The 17,302-nt window shown below is 48.7% G+C and overlaps 1 protein-coding gene across 1 annotated transcript in view; it reads left to right on the plus strand.

Annotated features, from left to right (window-relative positions):
* Btbd11 (BTB domain containing 11) overlaps positions 1 to 8,591 on the plus strand; it is a 226,066-nt gene extending 217,475 nt beyond the window's left edge. Inside the window, exons 15-17 of the mRNA XM_042693126.1 lie at positions 3,097 to 3,165; positions 3,768 to 3,881; positions 7,881 to 8,591. Coding sequence (XP_042549060.1) covers positions 3,097 to 3,165; positions 3,768 to 3,881; positions 7,881 to 8,090 — 393 coding nt within the window. The 3' untranslated portion in view covers positions 8,091 to 8,591. The remainder of the gene's footprint in view (positions 1 to 3,096; positions 3,166 to 3,767; positions 3,882 to 7,880) is intronic.
* The last annotated feature ends 8,711 nt before the right edge of the window (positions 8,592 to 17,302 follow it).

Genomic DNA, 17,302 nt, shown 5'->3' on the forward strand with positions numbered 1-17,302 from the left:
CAGACTCGTGAATGAGACCCGCACAGGAAAGGAATCCCCAGATCAGTGATTGCTTTTGACTGCGGAAGGGTTCCTGGCCACATTAGCCACAAGTCCCTGGAACAGGAAGGGAAGATTTACAAGTCCTTGGGGACTGACCCGTGTGCCTGCCCCTTCCTGTAAAAGGAGAAAAGCCCCATTTGTGGCTTGAATTAAAGCAGGGAAGAACCCACAGGGAGGCTGGCTGGGGGGGGGGGGGGGGGGGGGCGGCTGTTTATACCACTTCCATGCTGCCAGACAGGTTTAAGTAAATGAAGCTGTGTTGGAGTTCCTCCCCACACGACCACCCCGCACCCTCCCGCCCCCAGGCTGTTCAGCATCCAAAGTCTGTTGGGACTACACCTGGCGTCTGCCAGGTTGTAAGCACCCGCCATTCAGACCCCTGCTTGGGCTGTTGGCAGCTGCCAAGAAAAACACCTCCATCACCAGGCCCTTGGGCCTAATAAGAGATCAGTTCACCCCCTTGTGTGGTAGGAACTGCAAGTGGCCGTGAGCCTCAAGATTTCCCCCTGGCAATAAGCAGTCTCTGAAGGCCATGGCTCCACCTTGAATAAATAAGATATAATGGTAGAGTGAAAGGTGAGCTCAGGTTGGGGCCGGTATGGTTGTAGCTCTGGTTATTATTATTATTATTATTGGTTTGGCCTTTCTAACAGGCAGGTGGGTTGTAACATTGATTTGTGTGAGTGCATGCCTATGTGTGTGTACGCTAATCCTGGGGCTTGAACTCAGGGCCTGTGTGCTATTCCTGAGCATTTTTGCTCAAGATTAGCCCTCTACCACTTGAGTCACAGCTCTACTTCTGGCTCTTTGGTAGTTAATTGGAGATAAGAGTCTCATGGATTTTCCTGCCTGGTCTGGCTTTGAACCAGAATATTCAGATCTCAGCTTCCTGAATAGCTAAGATTACAGGTGTGAGCAACCAGTGCCTGTCTGGAGTAAATTGATTTTAATGAGGCCAGTAGCCTGGCATTTGTACATGGGTATTCTGGATGCTTATGACTCCGCCTAGGTGTGAGGATGGAAAGTCTACAAGGCTATCACCAGCTCTGCAGTCACAAAAAGGAAAAAGCAATCCATATGAGGGAGAGTCGTATTCAGGTTTAAAGAACACATAGGACCTCATGATTGCTCTGTGCCAGGCACAGCCACAGCAATGTGGGAGACATCTGTATCCTAACTCTCTACTGAGGACAGGGCCTGGCCCATAGAAGCAGGGTAGGGAGCAGCAAGGAGATCTGAGCATCCCAGGGCAAGGACTTACTTACCAGGCACTGGTAGTTCATGCCTATAATCCTAGCTGCTCAGGAGGCTGAAAGCTGAGGATCATAATTTGAAGCTAGCCCAGGCAGGAAAGCCCATGAGATTCTTATCTCCCATTAACCAGCAAAAAGCCAGAAGTAGAACTGTGACTTAAGGCACTAACCTTAAGCAGAAAATGCTAAGGGACAGCTTTAAGTTTTAAGACCCTGAGTTTAAATCAAAGTATGAGCGGTTAAAGGGTCTGGGGTTGGAAGAGGAGTGCAGGGAGACTCTGATGTAGGTCAGCCATAGACACAGGTCCACAGTAGTTCCATCCATGGTGCTTGTCCAGACAGCAGGGACAGGAGATGGAGTGACCGCTAATTTGATATTTCCTTTGGATGGTATTATATTTTCTGGAATTTTAGCTGGACTCAGCATACCTGTAATCCTAGCTACTCAGGAGGCTGAGATCTGAAGATCAAGGTTCAAAGCCAGCCCAGACAGGAAAGCCCATGAGACTCTGATCTCCTATTAACCAGCAAAAAAGTAGAGGTGTGGCTCAAGTGGTAGAGCACCAGCCTTAAATGAAAAAGCTGAAGAAGAGTGTGAAGCACTGAGTTCAAAACCCAGGACTAGCACACACACACACACACACACACACACACACACACAATTCTACTAGGGTGATTGTACAACATTTTGAGTATCTTGAAAACTACTGCATCCACCATGTTAAATACCTGCGTTTTGTGTTCTGTGACTTTATCTCAGTACAACCATGAATGATATTTTGGAAGCAATTGCTTTAATTGCACACAGACAAGAAGTAGGTTCAAAGCCATTGGAAAGCGCCTCCTGGGGCCTGGAGAAAAGCAGGCATGGATTAGGCACTGGCCTGTGCTAGGCCCACTGGTCCTCACCATAACCCCATGAGGAAGGGAGTCCCATCCCCACTTTAAACACAGGGAAACTGAGGCACACTGTGTCTGACTTTATTCAGGTCATCCAGCTTCTCAGTGGCAGAGCTACAACAGACAGTCAGGCAGGTCGCCCGAGTTCATAGCAAGGAACCTAAAGGGTCAAGGTTGTCTATGTTGGTCACAGCAGCACGGGCTACCTCCTGGTTTATGAGCACTCAAACCCAGGGTATAACCAGTGCACAGATTTGTCCAACACAGCTGCCCTGGAGCCAAGCAGGGCCAAGCCAGTTTTATCAAGCATACAAGAGGAAGACAAAGGGGAGTAGAAGAGACTGGAGCAAACCAGACAGTCTGTGCACAAAAACGAACACTTGGTTGTCATGGGGATGTGGTGACGTGGAATTCAGACACATCCACTAGCCACACTCCCTTCAAGGGACACCCACTGGGAAAACTCTAGCAGTTGGACCAGGGTTTGGACATCCAGGATCACCTGGCTCAAAAGATAGCCTGGCTTGGGCCATCATCACCACCATCAGTGCACATAAAAGCCCCTCGATGGCTTTGTCTGGGATCCAGTCATGTTGTAATAAGGAGCTGGTTTGGAAAAGGTCAGAGCGGGTTGTGTTCCCAGGGCAGCGTCCCATGGGTTTAGGGGGCTGAGGCCATGTCACCTGCAAGGTCAGGTGGGGCTGGAGGCACACAGATATCCCAGAGCCAGCGTCCATGCATGGAGAAACCCATCCTGGAGATGGGGGGGAGGGAGCTGGAAACCCCAGGGAACAGAGTCGAGGTACTGACAGGAAATGGCCCCATACAGAAGTGGGTGAAGTTCTACAGTTGAGACGGTTGTGGGACAAGCATTGCTCACTGTGATCTCTCTTCCTGCTAGCTGGTCATGCAGTATCTCTACTACGGTGGCCCAGAGTCGCTCCTCATTAAAAACAACGAGATCATGGAGGTAAGGAGCTCACCACATCATTGGCTCTCCTGGCTTCCCATTGGATGAGTGATAGCTCCATAAACTGCTGCGTCAGCAGCTTTGGGGAAGACCTGCTCCTGGTTGCCTTTGGGTGGAGGTTCTGAGCTGGTGGTCCTCCCTCACTCCCTGATTCTCCCAAATAGAACAGGTTTCTCCAGAGGGCTAGAGGGCTCAAGCATGTCAGACTGGCTATGCAATAGGAGGTTCAAAGCCAGCATTGGCAAAAGTCTGTGAGACCTCCATCTTAACGAGCAAAGCAGTAATTCACACTGTTCATCTCAGCTGGACAGAAAGCATAAATAGGAGGATCACAGTCCAGGCCAGCCTAGACATAAAAGCATGACCCTACTCAGAACGTAAAAGGAGCTGTGGGCGTGGCTCAAGTGGTAGAGCACCTGCCTAGAGAGTATTGAGGCCCTGAATTCAAACCCCAGTGATTTCGATTCGAGCACTTCATTTTCTGACCCTCACTGCACACACAGCTCAGTGGAGAGCGATTTTTCTCACCGCTGCTCCTCCGTGCCTGTTACTCCCCTGTCTTCAGCCTCCCTGCTTCTCACGGGCGCTTTGTACGATTTTAGCTCCTGTCTGCTGCCAAGTTTTTCCAGCTAGAGGCCCTGCAGCGACACTGCGAGATTATCTGTGCAAAGAGCATCAACACTGACAACTGTGTGGACATTTACAACCACGCCAAGGTGAGTCCCCCCTTACAATGGCCCCCCCTTAGCAGGTGCTGCAGTGGTGGACAGACTCCATGTCCCCAGCCTGGATGCATGCTTAAGCTTTCTTTACCAGGTCTGCTGTCTGCTCAGATCCACAATCCCTAACCATCTCTCCCTCCAGAATACAGGCAAAGTAGGGACCCAGAAGCTCAACGTTAGAGCAGCACCTGTCAGATCTGCCATGCCCAGTGGAGCCTTCCTCTGGCTCAGCATGGCCTAGAAGGGACATTTTACAGACCTGGGCAGGGTCCCCAGCATTTCCTGGGGGCCCAGACACCTGTGTTTGTTGCACATGCTCCGGTGACATCGCCCTACCCCTCCACCTCCCAGCCCCATCTGTACATATGGATTCCAGCACTGGGTTTGTTCACAGGTGGGACAAGGAAGCAGAGAGGCGGCCAGATAGCGTTCCCGGGTTCCACTGCATTTTGTTTCATGAGCTGAGCTCCAGAGGGATTAGAGGTTGCTAGGAAGAAACGATGGAACAGGAATTTGTTTTAAACAAATTTTCCTCTCTTTGCATAAACTGGTGCGCAGTGTCCCTGTCCCCTGCTCCCACAGCACCACGGGAATACCCGACATGAGGAACACGCTCATTGTGGAAAAATCTGTTCTTATTTCTCGCCTGAAGACAATCAGCATCCGCAGCCAGATGCTGGTGGCTCACGCCTGTAATCTTTGCTACTTAAGAGGCTCAGGATCTCAGTTCAAAAATCAGCCTGGGCAGGGAAATCCGTGAGACTCTTATCTACCGTTAACCAGCTAAAAAAGCTGGAAGTGAAGCTGTGGCTCAAGTGGTGGAGCACCAGCCTTGACTGAAGGACAGTATCCAGGCCCTGGGTTCAAGACCCAGTCTCAGCACCAAAGATGAAAAACTTCAGAAGCCATTGTATTGATGCATGTCTGTAATCTCAGCACTCATGAGGCTAAGATAGGAGAGTAAGGTAGTGAGTTCAAGACCAGTCTGGGCCTCATAGAGAGTTTGAGGCTTGCCTGAGCTACATACCAAGACCCTTTCTCCAAAAACAAAACCAAAAGATTTAACATTCAGTGAGCCCTTTTAATGTGTGGCACTAAGTAAGAGCCTGTGTATCGCCATCTGAAATCCTTACAACCTTTTGGGTAAATGCCACCAGTAGTCTCATGTCATAGTAAGATGGCAGAGGCCCAGAGAGGCGAAGTATCCTACTTAAGGTCACATAGCTAATCCTGAGAATTTTTCAGTATTGAAAAATATGCACAGCAAAGAATTCACCACTTTAACCCTTTTTAAGTGTACAGTTTAGTGGCAGTATGCACAGTGCACATGGCGTGTGACCATCACTACACTAGAGGCCTCCTGGAAGTGGAAGCATTTCATGCATAATTTGTTCTTCTTATGACTGGCATAGTTCCCTCAGCCTCATATATTCGAGGTTCATCCACGCTGTAGTGTGCGTTATGTTTGTCTGTTTTAAGGCCGAGTAATATTCCACAACAGGCCTCTTTCCATGCATGTGTATATATGTAAATGACATTTTATTTATCCAGTCATCTGTTAGTAGAGACTTGAGTTGCTTCCACATTTTGGCCACTGTGAGTAATACTGCTATAAACAAGGATCGAAATGTCTGTTCTTCGGGTCCCTGCCTTCCCATTATTGGGGTGTATACCAGATATGCAGGCTTATTTCTCACCCTGGAAAACACAACTTCTTAACTCTGTATTGACTCTTGGGCCTAATAAATGTTTGAAATACTTCCAATAATCTCCCAGTATTCAAAAAAGATTTTCTGACTGGCTAGCCATGAATGAAAAGTATAATCTACATCACAGGGGCGTGCACACACACACACTCAGGTTAGTGAATATTATATCAGAATCTGGTTTCTCAGGACACATGCCTTTCTGTTTTCAAACAAGCCCCGGCTGGCCTCCACCTCTTGATCCTCCTGCCTCAGCCTCCCAAGCGCTGAGATTTCATGCAGCACCTCACCGGACTAAGATTTTGTTTTTAATCTTCAGCGAATCATTTTTCAGAAGAGCCTCAGTCTGCCCAGAAAGAGCCTGCTTCACCTGTGTTCCTCCGCCTGCCTCCTCCCTTGCCCACAGTCACTCACATTTTCCCAGGAAACCAACATCCACAAGTAGCTTTCCCAGGCCTGGCACCTTGGCAGGGAGCCCCACTTCAATCCCCTGAGGCTCCCTAGCAGTGCAGCACATCTCATGATTGAATAATGCAGCGCAGTGGGGCTCACACAGCCCAGTGTAACGTAAGCCCCACTGGGAAGGCAGGCAGATGTGAGATACAGCCATACAGGCTCTTTCTTGCAGGCCTGGGACTAACACACCGGCCTCAGCCTCCCAGCTCACCTCTGTTCTCTGTGAGATCTGGCCTTCCAGCGAGCTGCTCCTCCTGGTGGATGGAAGATGGCAGGCTACAAGGACTCTGTTGCTGGCAGATTGTGTGGCAGATTGACACTCGTTTTGTAAAAGACGTGATAAAACAAGAAACCAACTTTTGGTTTGGAACTCTGGGAAAGGCAAGCAGTTTCATGCTAATAGGCCTGGCTTCAAATGTCAGCAAGGATCTGTACTTCATCTAAGCGATGAGACAGCTCAGCTGAGGGGTCTTACACAGATGAAACTCACCCCATCCCTCCACAATTTAGCCGTCTTTTCTTCCTAGCAAAATTATAGGACTGTTTGGTCTTGAAATAAAGAGCACCTGGAGCTTGTAAGGTTCTTCAGAGTCTCTTTGCTTGACAAAGACGGATGAGCTGGTTTATCTAATTGAATCCCAGCCAATTCAGTAAGCTTAACTGTATCCCAGGATGAAGAGGACATATATTTGGGGAACCAGGGATCCCTAGTACTTATGAACCTCCTGTTATTTACTAAGATGTATTCATCAGAATCTAATAGGAAACTACCAGGCTGGGAGTTGAGGGGGTCAGTTCCTGGCTCAAATAGTGGAGTGCTTGTCTAGCAAGTGGAAGGCCCTGAGTTCAAACCCCAGTAGTGCCGTCAAAGCCAAAAGAAAAAAGAAGGAGGGGAGGGGAATTAGCAAGGCCTGGTTTCTACCTTTGAAAGAAAAATTACCTTTTAAGACAAGAATCAGCAAACCTATAAGTGGCAAAAAAATATATATTATTTTCCATTCTGCAGGTCTTAGAGCTGCTTTTAGCCCTACTTATCTCCATCGTGAAGAGACTGCCATGCATAATGTGCAAACACCACAGCTGTGTTCTAATAAAACTTTACTTACAAAAACAAGTGGTAGGCCAGATTTGACCCAGAGGTCTGTAGAACTCCAGACCCATTTGGCTCAGGAATGATTCATGTAGAGATAGATGAGCATGTAGATAGATAGCTGGCATGTAGTCACCATTAATAGTACCAAATATCATGAATGTAAGTATGATTATGCCCATTACTCTTCACTTAGGCTAACTTGTACTGAGCGACGCTTAACCTACAACACACGTGTCATGTGTCATAGAGGGGAGTCTCTGTCCATAGAATCAGAGACAGGCAGCTACGAGCCTCAGTTTCCCCACCTAGAGAAGAGGGCCTTGAACTCTGTGACTCGCAGAGCGGGGTTCCTGTGGAAGGAATGAAAGCATCGCTCAGATCCCTCCCAGCTCCAGGGCCTGTGTGTAAACTAGGGCCTCCATAGGACATGCTGCTAACAGCCTCCCCATCCTAGGCCTCTCATTGGCCACACAGTTCCTGTGCATTCAGGCCCAAAAGGTAGGCCCACCCCACTCATTCTGCAGCGTGGGAAACTGAGGTTCAGAGACGCAAGCTGACTTACCCGAGGCCAAAGACATGGAAGCATGGATGTCAGCCCTTAGGTGGGGAAGCTTCAAAGCCATACCTGGGAGACTGAGGGAGGGGACTGCGATGGGTGGGGAATCAGTGTCTCCTGTGTGTCCATCCTGCCCCCCCCATCATTACCTCAGAAGCATAACCATCCCCTCCCCTCCACAGTTCCTCGGAGTCACTGAGCTCTCTGCATACTGTGAAGGTTACTTCCTCAAAAACATGATGGTCCTCATCGAAAACGAAGCGTTCAAGCAGCTCCTCTATGACAAAAACGGAGAAGGGACGGGCCAGGACGTGCTCCAGGACTTGCAGAGGACGTTGGCCATCAGGATTCAGTCCATCCACCTGTCCTCCTCCAAAGGCTCCGTGGTATGAGGCCTCCAGCATGGCGGATGCTTCCTGGGAACGTCCCATTCTCCACACCAATGGAAATCCCTCCTTGGCATCTGTTTCGGGAGCTGGGCCAAGGAGCTGCATCTACTGCCTCAGCAGCTCTCGGATCAGCAAACTCGGCTCCCAGGGGCTCCTGTGGAAGGTCAGGGACATTGTGTCTGCAGAAACTTGACTCCAGAGCTTGAAGTCAACACTGGATAGCCAAAACAACTCCAATTGAAAGCATCTAGGCGCCAGAGACACACTCTGCCCGACCCACCATCAAGTGGGTGGACCAAGGCCCAAAAGTCCTCAGGTTCCTGGTGACTGTTGCAGACTTAGGACCCTGAAGAGAGTCCCAGTACCCGTGACTGGTTTGGTGGCTACCTCTGTGTAGGTGTCAGCCCTGATAGTTAATTGGCAAGGCGCTTACCTGTGGAGATCATTTGGCCAATTTTTAGGGGTGGGAACTTTTTAAAATATTCGTAATAGAACAACAACAAAGACACAGGGCAGTCTTATAGTCTACAATGTATTTCTAAAAGCTTAATGGTTCATTTTCAACTGAATTGTGTTTAGAGATCTGTGTTTTTGAGGTTATTTTCTGTTTGTTTTTTTTTAAACCGTAAAGTCACAAGTCCATCTCTGTAGACCATACGTCCGATGAATTCCTGCTGATATTCAAGATGAAATAATCCTGCCTTAGCGATCACAGTTATACAAAAGAGGTGCACTGCCAATAATTATCTCTAATCCAATAGTTGAAAATGATTTGCATGCTCTTTAGGGTGTGAAGAAAGCACCCCGAATAATAATCAAACACATTTGCATGGGGCCGAACTTGGACGATTGTTAAGTTTGTGCTTCATTTTTTTTTTTTAATTCTTTTGCCAAGATCCAAATGTTCTATCACTTCTTGGTAAAGGTGCATTTGGGAAAAACAAATCTATTCTTGTTCTTTTCCTAATTAGGAATGACTTTGGGATGCTTTTACAGAATGTGTTCAAAGAGGATTTGGGGAGCGGGGGGAGGGAGAGGGAGGGGAAAGCACGTCAGAGAATTTCCTATTAATCCCAGAGTTTTCTCAGTATTCTCAGAAGATGTGAATAATTTGTTACTAGCCAGAGAAGATGACTGCGTTAGAATATTTTTAAAGCAAAATATGTATGATAGAAAGGAGACTTTGTGTATTCCGAGGTGTACAGCACAGGGTTATCTATAATGAAAGCTTTTATTGACAGGGTTCTCTTTGCTCTGCCATATATTATATATTATATATTATATATATAAGCAAAAGAGATTGGTGAAGTGCCACAATATTCCAAATAACTTTTGAGTTGGCAGCCTTTTTTTTTTCTTTTTTTCCTTCCTGCCTTTTCATTTGAAACCTAGATACAGTCTGTGAAAAGCTGGAGAAAGACTTTCACTCTGTGGGAAGATAAGGCTTGGTTGGTAAACCTATTTCCTAGCATGCCTTTGGGAAGTTGTACCAGACCCTAGATTCTAAAGGAGTTGAGACTATCCTGTCGACTCCTTGAGCTCCTGCCGGAAGGACTGGTGTCAAGCCCTAGTTCACAGATGAGGCCACATCTGTCTGCAGAGTCTGGAGGCTCCTCTGAGATGGGGATCCACGCGGCTTCTTCTACATGGGCATCTGCACACCTCTCCCCAGCCCACCACCCAAAGAGGAAGGCTGCAATTGCCGGAGGAGGCCAAGTTACAGACACACAGCGTGCGGCGTGCCGATGCCTGTGTCTTCAGAGACTCTGTGTGATCGGATGTCTCCCTCCCCCCCCACACACACCCAACCTCAGCTGACTTCTCTGTGAATGTCTAATGCTAGCTTGGGGCCTCTAGTCATTTGATCTGTGCGTTGGCAACTCCCACTGGGGCCTGTTACAGTTTGGTGTGCTTTCTCTGTCATTAAAAGAAATAATTTTCCCAAATGTTATGGTGATGATGTGATTTGCGGTGAAGATCTAAGACCTGAACATGCCCTTCTGTGAAGAAACTGGCTGCTAGTGGCTCATGCCTGTAATCCTAGCTACTCAGGAGGCTGAAATGTGAAAATATTGGTTCAAAACCAGCCTGGGCAAGAAAGTCTAGGAGACTCATCTCCAATTAACCAGCAAAAAGCAGGAATTGGAGGTGTTGCTCAACTGGTAGGGCACCAGCCTTGAGTGGAAAAAGCCAAGTGAAAGTATGAGACCCTAAGTTTAAGCTTCAGTACTGGCATGAAAAAAGAAAGAGAAGAAGGAGAGAGAGAGAGAGAGGGAAGGAAGGAAGGAAGGAAGAGGGGAAAGAGGCAGGAAGAGAAGGAAGAAAGGAAGGAAGGAAGGAAGAAAAGGAAAAGTGTGGCCCTATAGAATGAACACACTAGACAGAAGGCAGAAGCTCGTGTGGCTGGCAGTGGATGGGAATGACGAGGCCCGGGGGCCTGTACACACTGCTGGGTGACGCACTGGGGGTACGTCACCATCGGTGCAACCACCTGGGCTGCTGCAGCAGTACCTGTTACCTGCTGTGGGGAACCTCATCTGCAAGGCAAAAAGGTGCCCTTGAGTGCATTGATGATGCTTTGGGGGAGTAGGTGGGAGATGAAGACAGACAAGTCATCGCAAATGGTGTGTCCCCACAAAGAGCAACATGGAGGCTACTGGATGTTGACAGCATTCTGCAATAGGGTTTTGAGGGTCCAGGGAGGGGCAGTAGCCTATGCTTAGCTGCCGTCATCACTGAGGTCATTGGGTCTAACTCCCCTTTCTAGGCCCTAGTTGGTTTGTTCTGATTCCTTCCCTGGCCCAAAATCAACCCAGGCCAATGTACAGATGAATACCCCTAATCCTCAAAGCCTACTAGAAGCAAGACAAAAGCCTGTTTACTTCAGAGAGGAGAACTTGGGGAAGGAGGGCATCTGGACCAGTGATGATGGACAAAGAACTGACCTTACCCACCTCCCAGAATGACCTCACACCCCACCTAGCAGTCCTGGCCAATTTCTTCTTCAAGAAGCAACAGAAACAACCTAGAGCCAGAGGCCAGCACCCTGAGTGGGTCCTGGAGAATAGAGGCGCCATTTATTTCTGACAATGTACCCCCGCAGCATAGCCTTGGGGAAAGTGAGCCATTTGAGTCATGCTTCTTAGGAAGTTGATCTACCATGTATTTGGCTCACCCGGCAGCTTTGTCAGCCAGGCCCCCACAGAGCCCTTCGCATCTGGGGGGTGGGGAGGTACTCCGCTTCCCTCCCCCTCCCCCTGGAAGGATTGAGTTTGGGGATTTAACCCAAAGGCTCCCACTTGGCTTTGGGGCCCTCCTCCAAGGTCATCCATCTTCAAATAACCTACCTGATTCTCGGGAGAGAATCCTCCACCATGGAGAGCAGGTGATATACCCCATGTCAGAGGCATGAGCAGCAGCAAGAAGGACGCACAGCCATACGTGCTAAGTGGAAATGGGGGAACCCTGAGATTCTGGGATTCTGGGTTTTCTCTATTTGTGATTCTGCTTTTTGAATCTCACACTGCTTTTTTTTTTTTAAATGTAAAGCCCCAGGCAAAAAGTGTTCCTCCAGCTGGGGTAGAGCCGGGTGTTGTCAAAACCCTTGTACCGGGGCTGGGAAGGTGGCTTAATGGTAGAGCCCTTGCCTTGCATGCATGAGGCCCTGGGTTCGATTCCTCAGCACCACATAAACAGAAAAGCTGGAAGTGGCGCTGTGGCTCAAGTGGTAGAGCGCTAGCCTTGAGCTGGAGAGCTGAGGGACAGCGCCCAGTCCCAGAGTTCAGGTCCCACGACCGGACCCAAAAAAATAAATAAACCCTTGTATCAGAGCAGACCCCCTCGCCCCAGGCTGTGTGGCTAATGGGTTCTGGAGGAAATCCCACCGGCCCTGGGGCCTCCCTCTTCTGAGTTTGGTGCCCATCTTCTCCACCCACATGGGCACTTGTCACTTTGAGTCACCAATAAAGGACACACAAGTATTTGCCTAACTCCTCTTCTGATCAGCGCCCCCCCCCCACCAACTGCACGTGCACGCACGCACAAACACGCACACACACATCTGGCAGCCCTGTCCCCTGGTCTCCATCCTCAAGCCTCTGAGACCCCCCCCACCCCCTTTCTCCACCCAGTTCTGCCCCTGACTAATTTTGAGACATTCGACAACCCATCTGGTTCCCTCATTTGAAAACTTGAGCTTATTAGTGGGCTAGTAGGGTTGTCAGAAGAATTAAAGGAGGCATTTGGTATGGTCCCTGCAACTGTTAATAGCAAAAAGAAGGCATTTCCGAGCTTCTAAGACTAAACAATAGAAGGAGAAATTGACAATTCATACAAGAAAAGGAAGGTTAATGAGTTTGCCCTTTGTTTCTAGAACTTTCTACAATAGCAATATCCATGATGGTTTGTGATTCTCCAGGTCTTTACAAACTTAGCCCAAGAGGATGTGGGGAAGTCTTGCCTTGAAACTGAGCTCATTTGCAATTTTTGTTCCCAGTTCAGTGAAGCAAAATCTTTTTTAAAAAATCTATGAAAGTTTGCTGGAGCCAGGTGCTAGTGGCTCACGCCTGTAATCCTAGCTACTCAGGAGGCTGAGATCTGAGGATCTCAGTTCGGGCTGGGAAGGTGGCTCAGTGGTAGAGCACTTGCCTTGCATGCCTGAGGCCCTGGGTTCAATTCCTCAGCACCACATAAGCAAAAAGAAAAAAGCTGGAAGTGGCGCTGTGGCTCAAGTGGTAGAGCGCTAGCCTTGAGCTGAAGAGCTGAGGGACAGTGCCAGTGCCCAGGCCCAGAGTTCAGGCCTCATGACTGGACCAAAATAAAAAAAAAAAAAAAAGAAAAGAAAACTGAGGATCTCAGTTCAAAGTCATCCTAGGCAGGAAAGTCCATGAGACTCTTATCTCCAATAAATCAGTAGAAAACCGGAAGTGGCACTGTGGCTCAAGCAATAGAGTACTTGCCTTGAGCTGAAGAGCACAGGGACAGCACCAAGGCCCAGAGTTCAAGCCCTACAACCAACAAAAAAAAAAAAAGAAAGAAAAGAAAGAAAGAAAGTTTTCTGGGCACTGGTGGCTCATGCCTGTAATTTTAGCTATTCAGGAGGTTGAAATCTGAAGATCTCAGTTTGAAGCCAACCAAGGCTGGAAAGTCCACGAGACTCATCTCCAATAAACCACCAAAAAAAAAAACCTGAATTGAATCTATGACTCAAGTGGTACAGCACCAGCCTTAAGGGAAGAAAAAAAAAAGCTCAGGAACAGCACCCAGGACCTGAGTTCAAGCCCCAAGGACCACCAAAAAAAAAAATCTCTGAAAATCAAGTTCTGCTGTTTTCCTATGAGTCAGATAAACTCAGGAATGTTTGGCTCTGTTGACTTAAGAATCCCAAGGAATGTCCTTAGTCTCAGGCCCCAGCCTGGTGCTCACACGTCTTTTGCCGCCATGTGGACAGCGACTCAACCCCCCAAACCTGCATGGAGAACCCTTCCTGTGATGAAATTTAATGTCACCTCCCTCCCTCCCGGCCAAGGCCTTGACTACAGCAGCATGGGCCTTCAGAGCAGGCAGCCCCCGGTGGTGGCTGGTAGGATCCTATTTATTTCATTCACCCTCATTTAAATATAACCCAGCAGATTTTGAACTTCCTGCTTGGGAGGAAAAAATAGAAGTCACAATCACTGTGCACTTGAGCTCACATGGCTGATGAGGCGGGCAGGGAACCAGGGCCCTGAGAAAGGACACATCTCCAAGTTTAGCTCCCAATATGAAAAGACAATCTGTCTGCATGAATAGGCAATTAAAAGAGACGCCCTGATCTTGATCTCTGTGTTCTCTGGCTGTTGCTTTGCAGAGCTGAGCTTCTGAGGGAGTTCTGAATTACCATGCTGGCCCCAGACCTCAGGATGAAGAGCTGCGGGGAGGAGGTTGGTTGGTGTGATGTGTGATGGAGGGGGCCCAGGGTAAGGTACCACCCCTCATCCCTGGGCCTGCTTCTGTCATCCGCTGCTTGGTGACTTTGGTCAGCCTCTTATGCATCCTGCATCTGTTTCCTCAGCTCTGAAATGAGGGGCCTTCTCCACCAGGGACATACCACGCTCGTGTTACTACTACCTGTGGATATTGGGGTGTTATAGTCATGCCATGCAGTGTGATTAAAAAAAACAAAAAACATTCTGGTTTGCATCCAGGAAGGCAAGGCCCTTAGGGAACAAAGCACCTAGCCAGATGCAGTGGCACAAACTTGTAATCCCTGGCTACTTGAGAGGTAGAGCTAGAGAGGCCAAGGGTCAAGGCCGACCCAGGGATAAAAATTCATTAACACTCCATCTGACTCAGTGGCTGTGCTTGATATCACACACTTGCCCTCTCAATAATGGAGAAAGCATGCTGGCTGGGCATCATGGTTCATGCCTGACATCCCCAGGCAAATCCATGAGTGTCATAGCCCAGGCCAGCCCTGGCAGAATGCAAGACCCTACCTTGAAAATCACTGAGACAAGCCAGGCACAGATGGCTCACACCTCTAATCCTAGCTACTCAGGAGGCTGAGATCTGAGGATTGTGGTTCAAAGCCAGCCCAGGCAGGAAAGTCTGTGAGACTCTTATCTCCAATAAACCATCAGAAAACTGGAAGTGGCGCTGTGGCTCAAGTGGTAGAGCGCTCTCCTTGAGCTGAAGAGCTGAGGGATAGTGCCCGAGCCCAGAGTTCAAGCCCCACGACCGACAAAAAAAAAAAAAGAAAAGGAAAAGAAAAGCACTGATACAAAAGGGGTGAGGAGCCGAGCTCAAGTGGTCGCATACCTGCCCAGCGAGTGTGAGATCCTGAGTTCAATTCCTCGTACCACCAAGAAAAGCAAAAAATAACTGGGCAGGGGAGGGGAGGGGAACCTCTAAGGACAACTCAGAAAAGCTGGCTCCTGGCAAGAAACCAAACCAAACCTTGCAACAAGGCTTGACGGCTATTATGGTCCGAAGATTGCTTCTCACTAGACCCCTGCCATCTCCTGTCCATTATTCAGGGTTTTGGTTTTTTCTTTCACTTTGTGTTGTGAAACAATTGCAGATTGGCAGGAAGCGGCAGGCAGTCCAACGAGGTTCTGTGTCCCCTCCACCAGGCCTCATCCCAACCGGTGACGCCTTACGTAAGTTTAGCCCAGGAAGTCCACGTTGGTACAACTGTGTTCAGCTGTGTCAACACCAGCACAGCCACCCTATGGTCACCACAAAGACTTTCCCCTTCTAGTCACTCCCGCACCCCTGGGACCCAATCCATGATCCTGGCATGCAACTCATCCAGTTGTCATTTCTATCATTGTATCCTTTCAAGACTTACACAAAGGTAGGTACCTGTAGTCCCAGCTTCTCAGGAGGCTGAGATCTGAGGTTCACAGTTTGAAACCAGCCCCATCAGGAAAGCCTGTAAGACTCCTATCTCCAATGGATCACCAAAAAGCCAGAAATGGAGACATGGCTCAAGTGGTAAATCTTCAGGTCTTGAGTGAAACCTTCAAGCAAGAACATGAAGCCCTGAGTTCAAGGCCTGCTACAGCTGTGCACAATAAAACACGAGTTATACAAACAGAGCCATGCAGTGAGTGTCTCTTCCAGACTGCCTTTTTCTCAGTCTGCCCCTGTTTTTTTAAGAGCCACTCAAGGGTGCCACAGATATCAAGTTTTCATTCCTTCTTCTTGTACTTCCTGACACCCCTCCCATCTTTTTGGGGGGATGGGAGGAGCTGGGATTGAATGGGGCCTTGCACATTCCAGGCAAGCTCTCCACCACTGAGACACATCCCTTTAGCAGATAGTGAGCAAGTCAGGGAATATGGCAATGAGGTAACTAGCTCTAACAGCCAACACCGCTCCTCAGATCCAGAAAACAACTGCATGTCCCTTGAGCACCAAACATGGGTGCCCCATCCTGCAGCCTAGGTCCCAAGGAAGCCTCTGTAAGTCAGGCTACCTGTGGTGTTAGCCCAACAGTCCTGGATTGATGATGGAGCCTGAAGCCTACCCTCCCACCTAAGCTAAATGGCCATTTGGCTCAGCCTCTAGAGCCTTCGGGAACAGCCTACTGGCAGCCTAAGGTGGGCCTTCCAGCTCATCCTTGTACACAGAGCTCTGGGGGTGGAGGCCGGCCCTGATTCATCTAATTAGGCTGAGTTAGAAATGGTTATCTGTAGCCAGGCACTGGTGGCTCATGCCTGTAATCCTAGCTACTCAGGAGGCTGAAACTGAGGCTCTCGGTTCAAAGCCAGCCTGGGCAGGAAAGTCCATGAGATTCTTATCTCCAATAAACCACCAGAAAACCGGAAGTGGCACTGTGGCTCAAGTGGTAGACCACTAGCCTTGAGCTGAAGAGCTGAGGGACAGCACCAAGGCCCAGAGTTCAAGCCCCATGACCGACAAAAGAAAAAAGAAAGAAAGAGAGAGACAGAGAGAGAGAGAGAAAGAAAGAGGAAGGAAGGAAGGAAGGAAGGAAGGAAGGAAGGAAGGAAGGAAGGAAGGAAGGATAAGAAAAATGGTTATCTGATCATCTCCAATGTTACATTTAAGATCCAGCATTTCTAACTCATCCAGGTGATACCAATGCTGGTGGGCCAGGTGTGAGAAAAGAGAAAGAGCAAAAAGGTGAAGTCAACAACCCAGCAGGTTTTACTTGGGCTGAACACCTGGGAAGGGCAACCAAGTCCTCTTCAGCCTGGCTGACGGGGAAATGGTGCACACCTCCCCTTACAACAAGGGTCTCTTTTTTACTAGGCAGCCTCTTGAGTAGCTAGGATGACGGGCATGAGCCATCAGTGCCAGCTGGAAGAAGATTATTAAGACGGATCCTCGAGAGGATGAAAAAGGAAATGATGGAAGACTGTCCTCTCCAAGTTCACACGCAGATGCCTCCATGGTGGTCAGGGCTGAGTGGAGGATGTGTCTCAACCTGGCGGCCGGGTGAGCTTGAGGAAATGGGTAGGTGGAGAAGGAGAAGTGGCAGGATTTCATCCAACATCTTTCATCACAGTCTCTCCTGTCAAGGGAACCAGCGCATTTCCAGCACTTGAAAGGGGCTCGTTCTCATGCATTAAAGATGGTGCCTGAGGAGGGAGGAGAAATCAGAGGCTGCTTTCCACTGAGCAGGTAATAAATGCACACTCTAAGGGCATGCAGTCTCTTTTCCCAGGAATTCTTTGCACAGGGCAATGGGTCTCTGCTCCTAAAACGTG

This window comes from Dipodomys spectabilis, unplaced genomic scaffold (genome assembly GCF_019054845.1).
Source record: "Dipodomys spectabilis isolate Male_0828 unplaced genomic scaffold, ASM1905484v1 ptg000163l, whole genome shotgun sequence".
Taxonomy (NCBI): Eukaryota; Metazoa; Chordata; class Mammalia; order Rodentia; family Heteromyidae; genus Dipodomys; species Dipodomys spectabilis.